This window comes from Myripristis murdjan, chromosome 1 (genome assembly GCF_902150065.1).
Source record: "Myripristis murdjan chromosome 1, fMyrMur1.1, whole genome shotgun sequence".
Taxonomy (NCBI): Eukaryota; Metazoa; Chordata; class Actinopteri; order Holocentriformes; family Holocentridae; genus Myripristis; species Myripristis murdjan.
The window spans coordinates 35,386,166-35,407,783 of NC_043980.1; the positions used below are offsets into that span (position 1 = coordinate 35,386,166).

The window sequence follows — 21,618 nt, forward strand, 5'->3', positions numbered from 1 at the left end:
GGGCAGTAGAAGGAAAGAGGGCCCCCTGAGGCCCTTTGGTCAGACGGCCCTGGCCGGGTCCTGTCCTAACTCTCCGCGGCCGGACAGGTGCATGCTACTGCCAAAACTATCCCTCCTCCACTACCTCCCCTTGTGCTGATTTCCTTTCTGTTACACTGAGTGCGCTAATATGCACATTGACATTCTGATATGTTTTGGGACGGCCAGGTATTCTGCCTTTCCAGCCCATTTACTCTGATTATTACAAGTGAGACATCCCAAGAGGGATATCTCGCAAACAGGGATAAAGCAGGGATGCTTTATGGATAAAGCAGGGACCGTATTCTGGTTACTGCTGGTTTATGTGGTCTGTGTTAGCTCTGTTTCCATGGTAACATTTGGTTCTGTTCACAGAAATGTTTGGAATTAGCTTACGATATAAAGATGGACACTGCAGACCACTTTTACAAACCATTATATATACTCTGTATAAACCACTTAATGGCTAATATACCTTATAATACCTTAATACCTAAAACTACTTAATATCCCAATTTCTGAGGCAGTAATTGGGATATATACAAAATCCTGGAATATGAAAAATGCATTCATATGTAAACGCACTCAGTGGCACCTCCATCATTCTCTCCTGCCTTTACTAATGATTTTGATCCACACCTCTCCCAAATGTATGAGCCTTTAACGCTGGCCGCCAGTTTCCTGCTTCAGTGATTCAGCTTTGGGCCTCATTTCAGTTGTGACAAATAGATTTATCATTATATTGTTCCTCCTTTTCCTAATTCTTTTCCCCATTTCCTTGTGCCTCTGTGTTTCTGTCTGTCAGAGCACACGGCCATGGCAGCCCCTCCCCTCCAATGGGGACTCCTTCGTCACGTCGCAGGGGCAGGCAGCTGCCGCAGCTCCCTGCTAAGAGCAGCAGCATAGAACAAGGTATGATCTGTGTGTGTGTGTGTGTGTGTGTGTGTGTGTGTGTGTGGCTGTGGCTGTCCAAACAGTTAAACAGATGAAACTATTCCTTCCAACAATTCACCAATATTCTTTTCCTTCCCCTCTCACTGTATACTGTTGTTAAATCGCCATGCACATGGAGGACATGTAGATAATATGAAATGACCATTTAACAGAACTTTACCTTTACAATTAACACTAATGATACCACTAAATATGACCATGCTTTCCTCCAATGAGTCTGTGGTCCAGCAGTGTTTGAAAATACTTTTGCTAGCTTGAGTCACTGGCCTTACATAGCAGATGGGTGCAGTATTATATGAGTGCCTCAAAGTGCAGAGGATTGCAGTATTTGAAACTCACTTTAGTACACTTTTGTCTGAGTGACAACCCATTTGTCACTGTCTTACTTGTCATGATTTGGTAAGCCCCACCCAGAGGCAAACACTGTTCCCAGTCTGATTCCCAGTATTTCTAACTCTCTAAGGATCCATTAGGTAGATAGTTGATGCACTGTGAGTGCACAGCAAGCTCCACCTAGTGTTAGCAACAAGCGCCTGCATCTTCTGGACACTCCCTGTAGCCTCTCTTTGAGATGCAGTGATGTTTCTTATTTCTTGCTCCTAGTCCTAATTTTCCTTTATGTTCTTTCTCTCTCTCTTTCTTTCAGCCCTTGCAGTAGAGGAGCGAGCCCAACAGTTTCAGATGAAAGTACATTCCTACCGGCCTTCAGCCTCCCACGACCCTGAGACGGACCTCAAGACCAAACGGGAGGTCAGCATCCATTTCTCCTCACATGTCTGTTATTTTTTTAATGCTGCTTTCTGAAACAGACCGGTCTGTACTGATAGTCTGAAAAACAGCAGACATATAAAAATAGCATTCTGCATTGAGCTTTGCATCTGTGCTCTTTTGACCTCTTCAGCCATGCTGGTCCTGGGTTTGTCATTGTTGCACAGCTGAGCTTTCTTGAAAGCCACAGAACTTTATTTTATTTCCAAATACACCAAATATGTCCTGCTGAATTCAAGGGAAATGTCTATAAAATGATGCATAAGACATGTAGATATTTTCTGTTTAACATAATGCTGCAGCCATAAAATAATGGCACCTTGGGTCTGAATATTTCACTAAATATAAGTGTGATGTAGCTTTAGTGAAGCATTGCAACCAGCATATACAGAACAAGTATGTGACATTATCCTACAATATGGAAAAAAATAACTTTGAGGCTACTTAAGAGGAAATTTAAGGGAAATCAGACTGCATGCTGCATTTGTGTTACCTCCATTTTAGCTACCATCTGTTCTCTCTCTTCTAACGAATCACAGGATTTGACAAGCAACAACATCATCGTCTCTTGTTCCCTTTCCCCATCTCCTCATCTTGCTCCGCCTCTGGCCTCTCTCCACAGATGTATGCAGAACAGAGGCGTAGCAGCGACAACATGTCGGCCAGATCGTCAGACAGCGATAGGAGTGACGTGTCGGCCCTCTCCCGCGCCAGCAGTGCCTCCCGCCTCAGTAGCACCAGCTACATGTCTATCCAATCAGAACGACCCAGGGGACGACTCAGGTCAGCCCCCTTTGGCTAATCATGTGTACAATATAAAGGTTCAGGCGTTCCAGCTGGGTTGCAGGTTTCATACAATTCAGAATTGTTAGTTTGATATGCTATATATATATATATATATATATATATATTTTTTTTTTTTTTTTTTTTCTTTTGCTCTATAATGAGCCTGTTTACAGTAATTTTAAATAAATCACCATCAAATTTTAAAGGAGACAGTGAATAACAAGGGGTAATATCTGTTCTTGTGTTATGCATGCTAATCTGTGCGTCTGTCTTTTCTTTGTTTCTGCATGCCATCCGCTGCATGTCTCTGTCTTTCTGCATGCTGTCTCCCCTATGCACACACAAACACACACACACACACACACTGACACACACATTACATTACATACATACACATGGACAATGGGGACCTCAAAACTCAGATCTAAGTCATTAGAGGAGGAGAAGAAAGACAGGAGGATCTCATGGGGGGTGAATGGGACGGAGGAGGAGAGGCAGAAGGCAGCAGGGAAGAGGCGTTTCTCTGAGGAGTTGAAGCGCAGGAGACACACGGTGACCGGAGACACCAGGGAGTCCAGGTAAAAACCAGGAGAGCCCCAACTGTCGAGGGAGGAGTCCTTTGTAGAGATCGTACATCACAGAATCCCCAAACCCTGGAGACCGAAGGCAACAACACACAGTAAAACCTTTGTAAACCTGCTCTGTGCAACATTGCTGAGTGCAGATTAAAGTGAGAACCTTTAGACACAAAACATGGGAACCGTGTGGACTCAGCCATCAAATGATGGGTTTATTCCATGTCCTCTGTCAGTCGAGTGTAAACACAGTCACTTAAATCAGTTCTTGGTAATGTTGCATAGTGTCCCTTCAAGTGTTAGTGCGTAGGAAGCAAATCATTACTGATTTTCTTTTTGCTTGTTTGTTCCACACAGGGCCAAAAAACAACAAAAATATCTTGTTTCGTCTTTATGTCCCTGATTTAAAACAAAAAAAGGTTATTTGTTTTACAGTGCCAGTTACAAGTCTACAATTAAGATCCTGTTCTGAGCTGGGACAAAATGCACTAAAACTATACATTTTCTTAACAAAGAAAACAAAATCTACCAAACCTGCATTGAAACTTTATTAAAAATTAAGCCAAATTTTAAATTAAAATAGAACACTTGATAAAAAAACAAAACAAAAACACAAATCCCAAAATATAATAACCTTGCTCTATAGATAGTATTCACATATGCAGACACTTTCTCTTTGTGCACAGGCTCACACACACACACACACACACACACACACATATACAAACACACATGCCCCCTCCTGCGGCTGACCAGTTGCAGACTGCTGACATGGACAAACGACCCCATCCCCGCGCTCCTCAGTGGGCCAGGTGGTGATGTAGTGCAGCTTATTAGCTGGCTAATGTATTGAGGTCTGGGAGGAGGAGAGAAAAAGGCCCCGTTCTTTATGGCCTTACCACAGATCAATCCAAATAGAGCGTTATAAAAGCACAGCCCCCCGGCCTTTGACATACTTTCCAGAGTCTGACCTGAGAGAGAGAGAAAGAGAAAGAGCAAAAGAGAGAGCATAAAAGAAACAGACAAACAAAGAGGAGAGTGCAAGAGAGAGAGAGATAGAGAGAGAGAGAGAGAGAGAAGAAGTGTGTGTGCATGTGCACTTGTGTGTGAAAGAAAGAGATAGAGAGAGAAGCAGGGGAATGAGGTGGACAGTGTTTCTCTGGGTCAGTTATTAGGCGGAGGCGAGCGTGTTTGTGTATTCTGTGGCTGTGATGAGACACAGAGGTGGGACTCAACAAACACTGGAGTCAGTGACCATTTGTAAAAGTGGCATGTTCGTTCAGTCCCGTTTTAGACGGCTCATCGAGTGGCTTATTTATAATTCATAGGCTCTGACCAGCCAGGGGGCAGTTTTTAGGAAGATTGGAATATGAATTAATAATCCGTTGATGCACAAGGACTGGCTTCAGGTCAGTTTTTAGCCAGAGTGAGATATCATTATCTGTAAAATCTGCTTCAGGTCAGTTTGCTAATAAGTTATGGAAGCGACCGAATACATACTGACGAGTAATCGGTCACCTGGGCTTACTCTGACATAACGAACCCTCTTCGACTTTTTTCTTCAGCCCTCTCCTGCCTCATATGTTTTCTGTGGTGTCCTTCATTAATTTTAGTTAATCCCACCGTATGCCATTCATTTGCTTTTTTGTGTTTATGCAGTGTCATATATAGTAGATGAAAACCTTGTGTCTCTAAAGTTACACTTTCCGAAACAATTTTTTTCTGTGCACCAAACAGAAGTGCACGAAATGCATGTAATTTCACACACTGTTCATACTGTAAATCCATGCCATTTTGAATTTTGTTTCCAGTTTGTCACTCTGTTGAGAACATTTATGTTGTTTTCTGTGCCTGTGTGTGTGTGTATGTGTGTGTTGCTGCACTGTGTATGCCTGTGTGGTTCTCAGTGCATGTCTAAGATCGCTCCTTGCATGCATCCTGTGCCATGACTGCCCGGACCCCCTCCGTCCTCCAGAGCGTGACTCTCCCCTGCCATCCTACCCTTCCACTTCCCGTCCTTCCCTCACTCCCCTGCAGGGGTCGGTGGAGAGGCCTCAAACCACCCTCCCCATCCCTGGTCAGTCTCTGGTTCCCTCGGGCCTACACTGGCCTGTGGCCGATGTTGGTCTGGAGGGAACGGAGGTTTTGGGGGATAGGAGCAGCATAGGCAGGCTCTCCTGCAGCACTCTGGCCCCCTCTGAGGGTTTGGATATGCGGCTGCTCCTCCGAACCCCTAGGAGGCACCACAGAGCGCTGGGCTGTCCTCGTATAGTTGCTCGATTGTGGAGAAGAAACATTAATGCATGAGACAAAAACAGAGACATTCTAAGCCTAATGTCAGCAATGGACTGCTAGGTTAACAATTACCACCATATTGATAAGACAGTTGATATGATATTGTAGTTTCAGTATCATCATCATTTTTGTGTGTTAGCATTTCCATGCTGTGGAGTCTTCATCTGTTATTGGATTTATATGCTGTATCAATAAAGTATAAGTCATCAGCCAATTTGATGTTTCGATCATTATCACTCCACCACTTTGCCCACCTCTTGTCAACAACACTGCTTTCTTTTGTACTGCCAAAGCCAAGGTACAGTATAATGGAAGATGCAGAGAGCTCAGCAATGACATTACTATACCATCATGCCAGAATAAAGCTCACTCAACGCCCCCCTCTCTCTCATCCTCGCCCTCCTCCTCTTTCCCTCTCCAGTCGGCAGACGCGAGCGTCGGCGGGCCGCAGTATGCTGAAGAGCTCCAGTGTGAGCGGTGAGATCTACACCCAGGAACGCACGGATGGCAGCCAATCAGACACAGCATTGGGTACAGTGGGTGGCAGCAGCAAGAAAAGGCGCTCCAGCCTGAGTGCGCGGGTGGTGGCCATTGTTGGCAACCGCCGCAGTCGCAGCACCTCACAGATCAGCGGCCCTGGTGAGTTGCCATGGCATGTCTCTAATGCCACTAAGGGTGTAACTCACTGTAACTCACACTAATCATTATTATGTATGTATTGATGATCTTATGCATTTTGTGTGCATAATACAGCAGTAAGTCCTCTTCAGTTTGAGGAAGAATGATTAACAGGAGAGGAGTTTTGTGCAGCCACAGATCTGACTTACACAAGGAGGTCTGGACATGGTATTGGTAGTATTGGTTCTTGTGACATCCCCACTGCTCAGCTATACAATATTGTTGGAACTGCCAAGGAAACTGATACCGTTCACTAGCAAACAAGAACTTTGTAATCATAGAAACCATGGATGCTTGAGAAAGATCTCTTCAAGTCACATGTCAAGAAATGTCTCTTAGGAGGCTTGGGTTTCAAGGAAGCTCAACTTTTTTTTCTGGACCAGCAAAGGTCTTTGGAGTTGCAAAGACAACAAAATATTTTCCTGTCCTCTGCATATTTTGATGTCTTCTTCCACACGTAAATCCATGTAGGCCGGTCCCTTAGCATTCAGAACCTCAGACAAGTAATACTAATAATATAGATAGATTTGTCTCTACCTTGATGAAGATCACAAGCTGTCTGCCACACTATGTACAACAAATGTTTACCTGTTGGTACACAATTAAATTTCTGTCATTCAGTAGAGATTTCAAGATGAGAAATGAAGTCCTCATTGACTGTATCCGGCTTAATTATCACAGCTGAAAGAGAATGACATCTCAAAAGAAAGTTCTCATATATTTTTTTAATCTGCATTGCTGTAATTTAGCAGGCTGGGTATCAAACATTGTAACAATTGAGAACGCACTCTCGCCAGCCAGAAAAACTACCCAGAACTGCTCCTGCCAGGGATATGAACAGGAGGCATTCTTTGAATTCAGAGCCAATCAAATTGCAGCTATATGGTGACTAATGGTCCCGACACTTAAAAATGCTGCACTTGAAAAATTTTTATGTTGCACACTCTATGGGTGTGAAATGGGAGTAGATGAATCTGCCGTTAGCTAGGCTAATATCATGTTGGGCTGAATCGCAAGAATTGTGGTAACAATAACCAAATATATTCCAGTCGTCACCCACTTTGTCACAGAGACATTTTAATTTGTCCCTGTGTTCAATAAGAGATTCATTACCTGAAACCGAGGATGAACATAAATTTCTCCTCCATGATTATTTTTCTGTGGTGAAACAGGCTAAAGTTGGTCAGGGATGTTGTATGAGCAGACGTCATTCAAACAGACACTTGGGTCTGCTGGGTGTGCTCCAGATGCCGGGAATTTTATTTAAAGTTCATTTGAGCTCTGCCTTCAGAGCCGCCCCTGCACTGCTGCACTAGCAAGTTCTAGATACTTACCTTCCCATAATCCTGCAAAATGTCTATGCTTTCTCTCATTCAAGTGAATGGGGAATGAAATTCCATAAGGTCCATTTATCTCACTTTCTCACTTTTTTAACATGAGCTTTTGGCATGGATACAAATTGTGGCTATGCAAGAATGACATAAAAGTCTCACTGCACTCTTGCATAGAGTATGAATTGACTGAACTTTGGTCTGATGTTGGACCAGAGGGCCTGGCTCGCAATCTCCATTCTAGTTCATCCCAAAGGTGTTTGATGGGGTCGAGGTCAGGGCTCTGTGTGGGCCAGTCAAGTTCTTCCACACCAAACTCAGCCAGCCATGCCTTTATGGAGCTGCTTTGTGCTCTGGGGCACAGTCATGCTGGGACAGAAAAGGGTCTTCCCCAAACTGTTCCCACAAAGTTGGAAGCAGAGAATTGTCCTAAATGTCTTGGTGAGCTGAAGTATCAAGATTTCCCTTCACTGGAACTGAGGGGCCAAGGCCAAAGACTCGTCCTTCAGACTGCCACATAGAGACGTGTGATTGGCCACACCACAGAACACGTTTCCACCGCTCCAGAGTCCAGTGGTGGTGTGCTTTACACCGCTCCATCTGACACCTGGCATTGTGCTTGGTGATGTAAGGCTTGTATGTGGCTGCTCGGCCTTGGAAACCTATGCCATGAAGCTCCTGGTGCACAGTTTTTGTGCTGATGTTGATGCCAGAGGAGGTTTGGAGCTCTGCAGTTACTGAGTCAGCAGAGCGTCGGCCACTTTTACGCACTATGAGCCTCAGCGCTCGCTGACCCCACTCTGTAACTTTCAAGTCAATTTGGTGCCAATCTTTATTTAACTGGCCCGGTCTCCTTAAACTTGTGAAGTAAGCACAGTGTCTTAAAATGCAAATTTTTCCACAGTGAATGAAGTTTGATCATTTGATGAATTGATGAAAATAATGTGTTCAGTCAGAGATACTGTAATATAATCCTATTTCTGATGGCAGAATGGAAAGAAAAATCCGCAATATGGAATCTGTATTGCAGAGGTTATATAATATTTTAAGAAAAGAAAAAAAGAAAAGGATTTGACCTGAGGAGGGAGTGTGCAAAGTGCCACAAATTGCAGATGTGCACATTCTTTTGTTACCTAAAAAATGCAAAATATATAAATAAATAAAATAACAGGAGGGAAAAAAAAAGCAGAAAGCACTGCTGCCCCAGTGCTCGTCATAAAAACAAACAACCAAATAATAAGTTTGAGAGAGTTTCAAAGCCTGTCTCCAGTTGCAACCCCTCTTCCAGTCATAGGACAGAGTCTTGCTCCCATTTAGGCCAGTCTTTCCGTAGGGGGGAGTACGACTCATGATGAAAGCTCAGTGCTGAACTCCCCCTCTTTGTCGCAGACCTAAAAAGCTATTAGAGGACATTGGGCCTAGGGGGTCTCTCGCCCTCTCTCCCTGATGGAAAAAAGAGAGAGAGTGACTTAAGAGGAAAGAGGGATAGCACTGAGATCAGCCCCAATAGTGAAAAATCTTGCAGTTCATGATGGATGAAAGCCAGAGAAGGTAAGGGAGACATACGTTTTAGCTCTTAAGGTCTAGATGTACCGTCATCATGATTACAAGATGAAGGTTTATGCACTACAGGCTTTTTTTCTTCTGTCTTTTTGGCACAATTTGTCACTCCTTCTGTATTGTTAAATAAACTGGATTACTGGAAATTCTGGATTGAGATAGAAGATGTCTCAAGGTACCTCGTGGCCACCTCACTGGCTGGATGGAAAGGTTCGTCTCATGCACAGTGTGTACAAAGAACCATGGGAGGCACAGAAAGAGGCACATTTTCATTTGGTATTCTCTTCTACCCCTGAGCCGCCCTTACTTTGAAAACTCTCGGAACACAGTGACCAATCCAATTGCCAGGATACATCTAACCCTGTCTCTTTTTTCTCTGCGCCGTGCGGCTCAAGGGATGTCAGAAGATGGACATGCTTGAGATGTCACAGTGTTCGGACTGCTTTTGTACCCAACTATTTCCTGTTTACTGCTGATTAGTGGAGGGAGTCAGATTGACATGGGCGTGACTCTGGCTTCACTTCAGACAAACACATCACAGAGTCCTTAACTAAATCTGTAGCTATCTTGTGAGTTTGCACTTCCTCCATCCATTGAGGAATGGTTGTAAATAAAAAAAAGGCACTACACCATTGATGCACGACTTCTGGGAACTGGTTCAATTCTCCGTCGTATTGCTTGTTGGTTTCATATTGTTTCTTAATAATTTCTGCAATTTTCCCTTTTCTATTCAGCGTCGAAGTACAAGTTTCATGGCACAACATTCGCCTAAAAGTGACTGTCCATTGTGGGTCCCAAGACAAACACAGAAATCTGAGTGGGGAAAGTGAATGCCTTGAGCGAGGTGCTGAACCTCCAGCTGGTTTTTGACTTGCTCAGTAGCCAACATTTGATGATTGCGGTTGTACTTGGCAGCTGTAGGTGTGAATGTGTGAAACTGAACATATGGCAACGCTGAAAAAAAGAGGTGACCTTTCTTAGGTGTACCAAAGTGACATGTCATGTTTTTTTCTTCATCCAGAGGGGAAGAGTAAGAAGGAGAAGGGTGTACCCATCAAGAGGAGCACAGAGACTGGCATGGCAGTAGAGCTGACCAGGAACATGAGCCGCCAGCCCAGCAGAGAGTCCAACAATGGCAGCATGAACAGCTACAACTCTGAGGGGAAGTCAGTAAAACTCCTCCAGCTTCTCTCCGTGTTTTATTGTTTCTGCACTGCAAGACATGTCCACTTAATCAACAGATTTTATCTAGTATAGTGTCTTTAGTGTTCATTTTCTCAAATCCAGTAAAAAACTTGCCAGTGGGATGAGATAATCCCACTTGTTTCCGATACCAATCAATTTGTTTCCAGAATCAACTGTCATTTCTTGACACTAGAGGGCTGATCTGCCTCATTCTGCCTTGTTTCAAACTGAAACAAGTGGAACTGCATTGGAAACACGGGGTTATTTCATCCCACTGGAAGATTTTACTCACTTTTTTTTCAAGAAAAAGATTCATGTCATTCGTAACCTAAATACCTAAATATGCGACTAAATGACTTGTTAAGATTAAGATTAGGTTAAGATTTTTTGCTGTGCAGCACAGGGTGTCTTCCATACCAGTGTCTCTTTACATTTGCCCCAGTCATTTTGCAGTGCAGTGTTGTTGTTGTTGTTGTTGTTGTTGTTGTTTTAACATCTTTAGAGTGTTTTCAGAATACAAACTTTAGAGGGTTAACAAAGGCAACATGTTTTTAGGACATTTTCTTGGCCGACACTACTATTTCTTAGTGTGGGTGTCAGGTGATTGACAGTAAACGGAGTAAAATGTAATATGCACACTGTTGTGACAACATTCAACTCAGGCACAATGAAGTCCTGATAAAACAGAAAACAGAAACTTAAGGCTTCATGTTTGCTCTGATGCATCATCTCACTTTGCTTTATCTTGCACCACGATTAACAAAGCAGGGGGTTGCAGTCTCAGTGATTGGCACACACACACACACACAAACCTGATAGATTCCTTTAAGCCCCAGTCTCCATGGTCTTCATGTTGCTTTCTGTTCATATCTATACGCTGTTTTGTATAATGTGAATGTTTATTGGCCTCCTAGAGCTTTTTGAGTCTAGTGCGGATTGTTTTGTGTTCCAGTTTGATCTTCTCTGGAGTGAATCTGGGTGCCAACAGTCAGTTCAGTGACTTCCTCGACGGTTTGGGACCGGCGCAGTTAGTGGGCAGGCAAACACTGGCTACACCTGCCATAGGTAAGTTAATCCTGACTCATTTTTTTCCACAGCTTCTTTTCTTTTATTGTTAATATTTTTTAATTATTACAATTGGTTTGCCACTTCTATTCTATTCTATTCCATTCTATTCTATTCTATTCTATTCTCCCTCTGTAATAAATCCCATCACACTTTCTTCAGTGCCCTCTAACACAGGGGTGGGGAACCTTTCTGATAACCAGGGCCATAACGATATTCATCAAAATACATGGGGGCCATAGGCTATATAACAGTAAATCAGTCAATCGATCATGACCTTAATTACATTGAACCCAACCCTCAGTACACTGCATGCACAATTTTATCTGGCTTTATGTCTTTACATTTTCTCGGACTCTGCAGAAGCCTATAGTAAATGCAACAGTAAAGTGATAGTAAATGTAAAGGCGGCTCTCAGAGCTCATTTCCAGGCACACTGCTTTCATCGTGAGGCCTCTCTCTTCCTGCTTCCTGTTACATTAATCCAATCATCTCGTTGCTTTGCTGTCTCCCAGGTGATATCCAGATTGGGATGATGGACAAAAAGGGTCAGCTGGAGGTGGAAGTTATCAGAGCCCGGGGACTCGTGCAGAAGCCAGGATCCAAATCCCTCCCTGGTAAAGCCCAGATCTACCTTGAGATACTGAAAAATTGGATCATATTAGGCTCATTTCAGCCCTCTTAGGACACAGGTCATATACACTGTACACACTAATATATAATATACACCCCATACACAATGAAATCCTGTAGATAAGCATAACTGAAGCTCAGTCAGTGGGGTTGCTTCCTATAAAGATATAACAAGCTGTGAGATCTGATCTAGATTATATTGGTGAGCATCTTTGCTCTCCACTAATGGCTTTTTTATTGTTTTGCCTCTGCCTTCAGCTCCATATGTCAAGGTCTATCTGCTGAATAATGGGGCGTACGTAGCCAAAAAGAAAACCAAGATTGCACGGAAAACACTCGACCCACTGTACCAGCAAGCACTGCTATTTGAGGAAAGCCCACAGGGTAAAGTCTTACAGGTGAGCTGAAGGTGTATGTCAACGTTACATCACAACATTGCATGTTCATTTTTCTAATTCATATCTATTCATATCTAATAAGTACAGGAGACTGTTTAAAACTGTGTAACCCTCTGAAACCCTCTGAGTGTTGCTAGTGAAATTCCAAAATTCCCTTTATTTCTTTTGGATGCTAGACAAACAAAATAGCAATAACAAAAGTAACAATAAAAGAGATAGATAGATATATAGACATAGATATATAGACAAATAATTGTTAGTTTTAATATATATCTATATCTATGTATATGTAGATATAGATATAGATATATAGAAGAAAGTACACACTTTCCAATAAAAGGAAAATAACAATGCATCTTCATAGGTCAGAGTAGTTATTTCTAACTGTTTTGAAAGAACAAACTAATGGCCCTTTTCCATTAGTATCTACTCGGCTCGACTCTACTCGCCTCGACGCGGTTTAGGTGGTTTTCCATTACAGTTGAGTAGCACCTCGCCGTGGGTGGAGTCGTCATAGCAAGGCGGCGCACCGTCCAGCTCCCTCTGGGTTCTTTGGGCCACCAAGCTCAGAAAAGTCTCCACGTCTTTATTTGACCGCGGTTGCGGTTTGCTTGCCATTTACCGACTTTGACAACTTCACTGACAATCAATGTGCACGGCCGCTGTTGCCGTTTTTTTTTTTTTTTTTTTAAATGTCGGGTTTTGTTTTCGTGCAGGAGTCGCTCTCGTCACTCCCTGTCCAATTAGTTGCCTGCACGGCGTTAACGTCACATTTTCAGCTCGACTCAGCTCGTTTGGAACCCCGGCTGAGTAGGTGCTAAAATGGGACCTGCTAGCAGGTACTACCACCTAATGGAAAAGCTCTTAAACCGAGTAGAGTCGAGCCGAGTCGAGCTGAGTCGAGCTGAGTAGGTACTAGTGGAAGAGGGGCATTAGTTTAGGCCTCAGAGGGTTGGTTTAAATGGTGTTGATAACGTTGGGATGCACTGAGCTGAACTGGTTGCCATGTGTTCTGCCCTCAGGTGATTGTATGGGGAGACTACGGCCGCATGGACCACAAAAGCTTCATGGGAGTTGCACAAATCCTACTGGAGGAACTGGACTTATCAAGCACAGTAATTGGCTGGTACAAGTTGTTCCCACCATCCTCTTTGGTGGATCCTACACTAGCCTCCCTAACGCGACGAGCTTCCCAGTCGTCACTTGACAGCTCCTCCGGACCCCCTGGGGTCCGATCCTAGTGGACCAATAGAACTACACCGCTTAGTGAATAACAAACTCACGAACGTACTGTAGAGAATAACTGAAAATGGCGGAAATATAGAACAACAACAATCAGAAACAGAGTCACAAATGAGAAAGCTTTGTTGAGATCTGACAATCACTCCTGTCGCGTTTAATTTTGTTCTAGGGAACGCTACATTTCGATGTTTCATTTCCATTTGATGAAAAATCTCATCGTTTTTCTCCGTTTATATCGAAGAACTAGGGCTGTCAATAGTCAACAGGCAGTAGGTAACACTGCTTTTGAGATGAGAGACAGGAAAAAAAGGAGTGGCATGTGTCAGAGATTGAGAATCAATGGAAGCAGGGTGGTTTTTAAACTGAATCAACAATAATAAAGAAATGTATGTAAGCGTTGGAATGTATGGACTTGAGACAGAGGTAATCACCCTCCACACCTGCAGGGGGCGTAACCGCGTCCTCTCTGCAGTGGCCTCCTCCAGAACCCCAATAGACTGCCAGCACGTCTGCCCCCGGGCGGGCTGCTCCCCTGTGGGTAGTCAGTCTGGAAGCACAGGGCCTTCTTCTGGTGCCTAGACCTCGGAGCCGCATCACTGGTCCTTCTCTCTGTCGAAAGATCCTGTTTTCAATATGTTTACCATGGCTGGTCTGAAGCCACACTGTTTTAGTGTGTTTGCTTTTGTTGTTCATTTCTTCCCTTGTTACTACTGGCACAAAATGTTTTTAAAATGCGTAAAATGCTCATGATATGTTGTCAGTCTGGTGTGTGCATGGAGAGATTAAAAAAAAAACATAAATGGGAAAAAAAGGAAAATGATACAAAAAATTAATAAATAAATGTCTGCAAATGTTATGCAGGGGGATTGTTTGAGTGTGACACAGCTTAAGATTTTTACACTTGAAGATGAGATTAGCGTGCAGCGTCGTTTTCCTCGTCCCACCGCTGGCAAACGTCCAGGCCAGTCGTCTTTGTATAGATGTATATTAGGCCTCCCAGGAGGTTGACCAATAAATAGAATTTATGTCACTTTGAAATATCGCAAGGGTGTCACATCACTGTAAAAAAAAAAAAAAGAAAAAAGAAAAAAGTAAATTTTGTTCACCCTCACAAAAACAAGGTAGGTCAATATCTTATTTTCTTGTTTTTTTGGGAGGGAGTACATCCCCTGACCCCAGCACGTTTAAGGTTTTTATCCGATCTTCAGTTTACATTATTTTGAGATTTAAACACAAGCACAAGAGCTTGATTTTTTTACAACACAAAGTTTAACTTTTTGAAAAAAAGGTAGTAAAAAAAAAAGAACAAAAAGCAAATGTCCCCTCCTCATTGGTTCCGTTCATTTCTTCTTTGTCTAGATTTTGGAAAACAAAACCAATAAAAAAAAGAAAAAAAAAGAGGAATCGCTCACAGTTTCCCTCGTGCACCTCTGTGAATGTGAAAGTAACCAATCAGACTGATCTGTCAGGACACGACCACCCAAACGCTCATCCTCCGTTAGGCCCGCAGACTCCTCCCAGCCGGACGTAGGCGGGGGCCCGCATGACTTTGGAACCCGTTCCAAGCTGCATGCACATTTTTGTAAAACGAAACAGATACAGAAAAAAGATACTGAGCTAGATACGTGTGTTAGTTCCACATACCGTAGGGCCGCTTGTATGTTGCATGCAGTTGTACAGTTTGCTCGTACTTGAATATTAAAGAGATAAAACCAAGAAACCGAAGCCATTCCCATCGCGCGAAGACATTCGAAATCAACTGCAGTCTAGTCCACGTCTCTCATTCCGGTGCTGAATGTCTCTCAAACAACCGAATCCCAAGATTACGTTGATGTCTTTTCTTAACCCTATGGAAGATGTACTGTACTGTACAGTAGTACTGAGCAGACCTCACAGCACCCTTACTGTTATTCCACTTCATAGTATACCTCCAAGGGGCTGAGACCATGTATGAATAAATATGTAAAAATCAGATCTGCTTATATGGAAATATGAATTATGTTTCAACATAATGATTTCAGATATACTAACACATGAACTGTTAAGTTATATAGAGAATAAATACAGATGCACAGAGAGTCATACGCTGTAAATATTCAACAACCATTCATTGGGTTGAGTGATATTTGCAAAGGGGCCAAGTTATATGATGTGGAGCGATTAAACAAGTAACCAGGGACCAGGCGGTGGGATAACGCAAGGCAACGGGCTTGGGTCACAAACTGGCCGGGCGTAAGCGTATCGGGCCACATTACCTGCTGGTAAACCACTACTCTTAAAGTTGTCGTCTGAACACTTCTTTGTGCTTCAAAACCCAACGTCTAAACCCCAGCCATCTTACGTCCCACTGAAACAAGAGTTGACTTTTCGTTTTCATCGTCCGGTGACGCTGGTTTTCCTTTTACTTTGTCAGTATTAATGGGAAAAAAAATGCTGATTGTTTACAACTTATGTGTTCCACTGAAACGAAACAAAAGAAAATTAGAAAAAAAGAGAGAAGCATTCACTGCAACATTTCTTGTTTGTATAACAGATGTGGCTCAAATGATGTGTATGTTTTATATTTAAAAAAAAAAAAAAAGTTCATTTTTATTATTTACAAATAAAAAGAATGTGTGGAAGAAAACCTGTTCATGCTGATTCATGTCTAGAATCACATTCTATAAAGCTAACATTTAAGCTGCTTTTTAATTTGAGATGGTTGAAATGCCTATATATTCTTTTTAAAACAGTTACAGTTGTGAACAACATGTTAATTAAAGGTTTACTGCATTTTAAATGGTCTCATTTCGAAATTGAAATATCAAGAGATTAAATTGCATCTGTAACAAAAAGCAGTTATTCGTCAAATAGATTGAAATTGCTTTGATATTATTGTAAAATAATACATATCTTAAGAATAGTATGCTCATTGAAACAAAAAACTGATAGATAGTGGTGAAATGCCCTATATTTATAACATTTTGCTACCTTAATGGATAGTGTTGCAACATCTGACTTGAGTCATTCAAATGCATATTGTGAACAACATGTTTTATGCAACCAACTTTAAATGGTATGGGAAGTTAGTGGACAGTTGAAGGTTAAATATATAAAAATTTGGTTGATCTAGTCCAAACAGTCCCGGAGTAACAGGGAGAAATGTTAAAAGTGTTGCAACCGTCCCCGGTCTCCCCTACATAAAAACAACACTGTACATTCACAAATTGCATTAACCCACAGTTACATTGGACATAATGTCAATAGGTCAGGGAAAAAAACTCATTTCAAAATGGGATCTGCTGCCATGGAGATGCCCCCTGCCTCTGAGAAAGCTAATATTTTCCTTGGTTTCATAAAGTCAACCCGCGATGCCCTTGCTCAGTTTACTTCACTGACTTATCTCAGGATAGCAGCACCATGTTCAAACAGTAAACATGAAGACACACAGAAACCAGATACAAGGATAAGGTATGGCAGATAGATCGATCAATAGATAGATGGATGGATGAATAAGGTGCCATCACTGTTGCATTTTAAGTAAATACAAGATTCTCAATTATGTGTGAGTGGACTTGCTCCTCAGCCTCTCTGCAGACACACCGGGACACTGCAGAGCTGCAGCTGATCCACCAGCACAGCTTCAGGTGGCAACTGTAAAGGCTCATTCTGCTAAAAACGTATTTTTCATCTCAGACAGCTTTTTCTATGAAAGGAGCAAAATCTGGGAACTCACTATCTGACCACTTGAAATTTGCTGCAGACTTCACCACTTTTAAGAGACTTACCAAATCCTACTTAATTCAGCACCAAACTGAACTAACCAGTTTGTCGTTATGTTACTACAAAGTATGTGTTATACTGTATCTTGCTATAATTGGTTTACCCTCTATATTTTTTTTCTAATCTTATTTTTACAATAGCCCGTCAAAGGATAGGTTTTGTAAATTAGCATCCACCACAAACAGACTATAGGTGTTTTCAGTTTTTCTCCATACATTGTATCAGTTCCTATCAGATAAACCATGGATAGATAGATAGATAGATAGAAGTGCACATCATTTCTATAGTCTACAGTAAACTAGCCTGAGCGTGAAACACTGTCCTGTACACTGCACATTAGCCTGAAGCAACTGTTCAGCCTGTTATCCTGAAATATGAGCCTGTACAGAAGAAAAGAAAAAACAGAAAACACACACACACACGCACACACACAGATATACACACAAATAAAAAGAAAAATAGCCTGGAGAGGTGAGCCTATAATACATAAACAAGGCGCTTTTGATGCACTCGGTATAGGCAAATGTGGCAGTAGATGAATAAGAGTTGCATGGTGCAATAATTTAACAGTTATGAAATGACTATTTCAGACAAAGTGATGAAACTGTAAAAACAAAGTGATACAGTGACTTCTATGACAGTAATTAACTTGACTATTATGGTAAGCAATAATCCCTCAGTGCAAAAAGGAGGTGCAGTGACAGTAATAGGTGATTAAAGCATCCACCAGTAACTGACAGTAAATAAAGTTATGAATTGATAGAGGGACTATGACTGTAGTAATTAAGTGGCTATGCGCACACGGAGCGCCTCTGCTTTTTCAACCAAATGTTGTAGGCTGAGCTTAATATCTTCAGCATACAGCTGCATGAAACAAATCACTCTTAGCAGTCTGGAGGAACTGCAAAAGAATCTGACAAAACCAAATAAACTGCAGCTGCAATCTGAATGTTTTTTTACTTCAACTAAACTGCAGGAGAATGTTATCTGCCACTGAAGGAGCAATGCTGCCGGACTGTTTTGTTGAAAAGTTGATAGCAGCTGTTGTTTTTCAGGTGCAACATTGATTTTCCCATTTGTCTTCTCTCTTTGGAGTGATTAATTCTGTTTACTTTGTATTGGATAATTGCACCACTATAAGAGAGCCTTTAAACACACTTGTTCTGCCGGTCCTATCCTAATCAGCCGTTGCTCAATCATTTGTAACTGTTTGAAGGAAGTGTGTTCCTACTCTCTTTGTGTTGTCTTTAGTATGACTGAGAATCTTTTTGCACTAATTATTACAATCAGGGGGTTTCCTTCATTTCCTTTTTTACAGAGAAAAAAAGTAAAGTGAAACAGCCCAATAGAAAAAAGTGATAAAAAAATTGATCTCATATGGCAGATATCAGTTCCTGGTGGAAGCTTTATGATTGCTTGGGTTGTTACTTGATAAGAAAAGAACAGAGCTGCTTGCCATAAGAACCGCAACTCTACACAACTAACTGAAAAGGGAAGTTGTACCGAAATGGCCTCATGTGTGACCTCACATATGACACAGTGCTCAGGGCTTGGGAGATTTATGTTCCACATCCTCTTGTTAAGTAAGCAGAGGGCCCCCGAAACAACATCTGCAGGCAATCTTAACTAACCCTCCCACCAACCTTGCCATGCCACCCCCGCCCCCCCCACTTTCCTCTGAGATCATGACCTTGGTGCACAAAGCACGAATACGGACCATGACGGAAAGAGAACCGCAGATCATACCCGTCACAGGCCAAGACACAAATTTCCACGCTGCTCCCAGGAAGCAGATTAATCTATGCAATCAGGTCAGGGGTCACACACATCTCTGTGGTTCATTGGTGGAAAGAGTGGAAAGATAATGGGGTTAATTTTCAGTGTTATCCTTTAAGATGACATCTCCATATACAGCAAAGAGGGGGGAAAAGGCTGGAAAAAGGCCAGACATATAGGCTACATTATGTCTGCTGACATTTTACAACAAAAAAAATGTAAAGGATGAAGAGCCATTTTGAAATGTGATACGCTTAAGGCAGGAAGCCATCGCACAATATGACAAGATGCAGCAACTGCAAACTTTTGAGTACATGAGCTGATTTCCCTCTGGAAGAACAAGTGGAAATGTCTCAATTATCCACTATCAGACCTGCATTTACATTTATATTTTAATCATTTAACTGATACTCTTATCTGAAGTGACTTGCAACAGTAGAATACCATTCAATTTCTAGATCACTGAGACTATAAGCAGCTATGATACTACAAGGGTAAGAGAAATAGTGCCCTGACAATGTACATGTGATGGGTGACAGGCAAAATAACTGAACGCTCCAGATGACAGAATCATCACGTAAGAAAAAAGGACTAAAAAAAGAAATAAGAGATAAGAAGAAAAAAGATTTGACAAGATAATTTGACACTGATGCAAAGAGACACTGATGTTCAAAACACTAAAGAAACCCCTCTGAGGTTGTAATTTCCAACATCACTGCCTGGTGTTTCTATTAGTCACCAGTAGATGGTGTAGTTTTGTCAGAAGACAGCAGCACACAGACAGAAACTAATGTGTTCCCTCTGAGGCTTCAGCTTCTCAGCATTTATACAAGTAGGAACTCAGTGTAACACCTTTCTGTTGACTGAACATAAGGAATAAATATAGCTTCTCTTGTGTACACACCCACCCACCAACACACACACACACACACACACACACACACACACTGACCACAGGCCTATTTGTGACAGGATGCTGACTGCAACTGATATGGCTGTCAGCTGTGCATAAAACCGTCTGATTTTCCCTCTCTATTCAGTTTCACAGAAATAAGCCGAGTGTGTGCACCACACATGGTCAGCAGTTTGCTGTATCTGAGGGCAGTCCAGTCAGTCAAGTTGAGGCAGCTTTAAAAGAATAAGGCAATATATAGAGGCCTACACTATATCAGTGACACTGGGGGACAGAGGGACAACTCTATAGGATTCAATCTAAATGACCACATTACTTAGGACTCAATCTAAATGACCACATTACTTACCAAACGTGTGGCAGAGAGGAAGCTAAACTTCCCGCTCACTCAGGGATTTCACCCATTAACCAACAGTTTCCTGACAATGTGGAGTGTTTCACTGTGACTGTAGAGAGGCAACAGATCAGCTGTGCATCACTACCCAGCTGTAACCTTAGTTTTGTTCCCCAGACAAATTCTGACTAGTTATTAGAATTAATTACCTGTCCCTGTTCAGTACGGTTTCTCTTAGCTTTCCCCGAGGCATTCATAAAACTAAATATAACAAAGGCATTGCATGAAATGACCAAAAAGTTTGAGAAAGTCAGAACAGAGTTCTGAGTACCAAAGACGCTATAGGATAAGCCCGTGTAAGACTATCACTTATTACCATCAGTGTCTGTTGAAATTTGCCTTCAGCAGTGCCACGTGGTTTCGGTTTCAGTGCCAGTTGACAAGCAATGCTTCTCTATTTCCCCTAAAACAGTATGGAGTTTTAGTTTGTTGTCATCGAATCAAGCTTTACTGAAGTCAAAAAAAAAAAAAAAAAAAAAAAAAAAAAAACACTTTTCCAAATTAAAAGTAATTTTAGGTTACACCATAATACTTTCTGCAGATGTGCTGCAGTGGTTAATGGTTAAATTTCCAGAGGACCCAGTGGAAAATTCATTACATTTTAGGCTATTTGATAGGCTTTTCAAAAATGCGGTTTAATTTGGCACTTTTTCGGGAAATTAAATTACATGCGAGCTGCTTTGGTTGCTAATTTGCATCCCTCCTTGCCTTGAGGGAAATCGAGCGCCAGCAAACAGTGGCTGTAAAGACCTTTCACCGTGTTCCCCCCAAAACTCCTAGTGATTTCATGTTTTGCTTTTTCTTTATGTCTTCAGTCAGGTGAAGTGAGAGTGTAGAAGACATTTGCAGATAAGAGTTTACACCGTGCTGTGTAGGCTGTGACAAGAGGTTCAACTGAAAGTCACTCGTACGCGGTCGCACTGATGCGCATCTGCCGAGGACGCGCAGCTTCTGAAGCAACAGGCGATAACGCACTCGAAAGAAAGCCGGGGCTCAAAATTCACAAGAAAAACAACACAGCTGCCTGTCAGTGTGGTCCATACGGACGCACACAGTATATTCTCTAGTTTTAGTTGTTCAGATTAACCACCATCCACTCCGGATAGTGTTGTTTTAGCGCAGTGAATGCCTTTACGCGCGGCGGCAGTTGTAGAAAATGGCTTTTGGAGAGTGGGTTGATGCAAGAGGAAAGAGGGCGGTCAAACGGTGACGGTGAGCAATGTGCCTTCCCCTGGCAATGGTTTCATTGCTAACTCAAGGGCTGTTGGACTGCATTTCGCACGTG

The 21,618-nt window shown here is 42.2% G+C and overlaps 1 protein-coding gene across 2 annotated transcripts in view; it reads left to right on the forward strand.

Annotated features, from left to right (window-relative positions):
• Positions 1-14,775, forward strand: part of LOC115359386 (regulating synaptic membrane exocytosis protein 1-like) — a 39,796-nt gene extending 25,021 nt beyond the window's left edge. Inside the window, exons 23-32 of one of the 2 annotated variants that reach the window (XM_030051838.1) lie at positions 824-930; positions 1,619-1,722; positions 2,363-2,523; positions 2,949-3,104; positions 5,818-6,035; positions 9,987-10,131; positions 11,103-11,215; positions 11,731-11,832; positions 12,107-12,246; positions 13,269-14,775. In XM_030051838.1, the coding sequence (XP_029907698.1) occupies positions 824-930; positions 1,619-1,722; positions 2,363-2,523; positions 2,949-3,104; positions 5,818-6,035; positions 9,987-10,131; positions 11,103-11,215; positions 11,731-11,832; positions 12,107-12,246; positions 13,269-13,487 (1,465 nt within the window). In that variant the 3' untranslated portion in view covers positions 13,488-14,775. Of the gene's footprint in view, positions 1-823; positions 931-1,618; positions 1,723-2,362; positions 2,524-2,948; positions 3,105-5,817; positions 6,036-8,914; positions 8,957-9,986; positions 10,132-11,102; positions 11,216-11,730; positions 11,833-12,106; positions 12,247-13,268 lie in introns of those variants that run through there. The other variant, XM_030051831.1, reaches the window with a different exon arrangement.
• Positions 14,776-21,618: the final 6,843 nt, after the last annotated feature.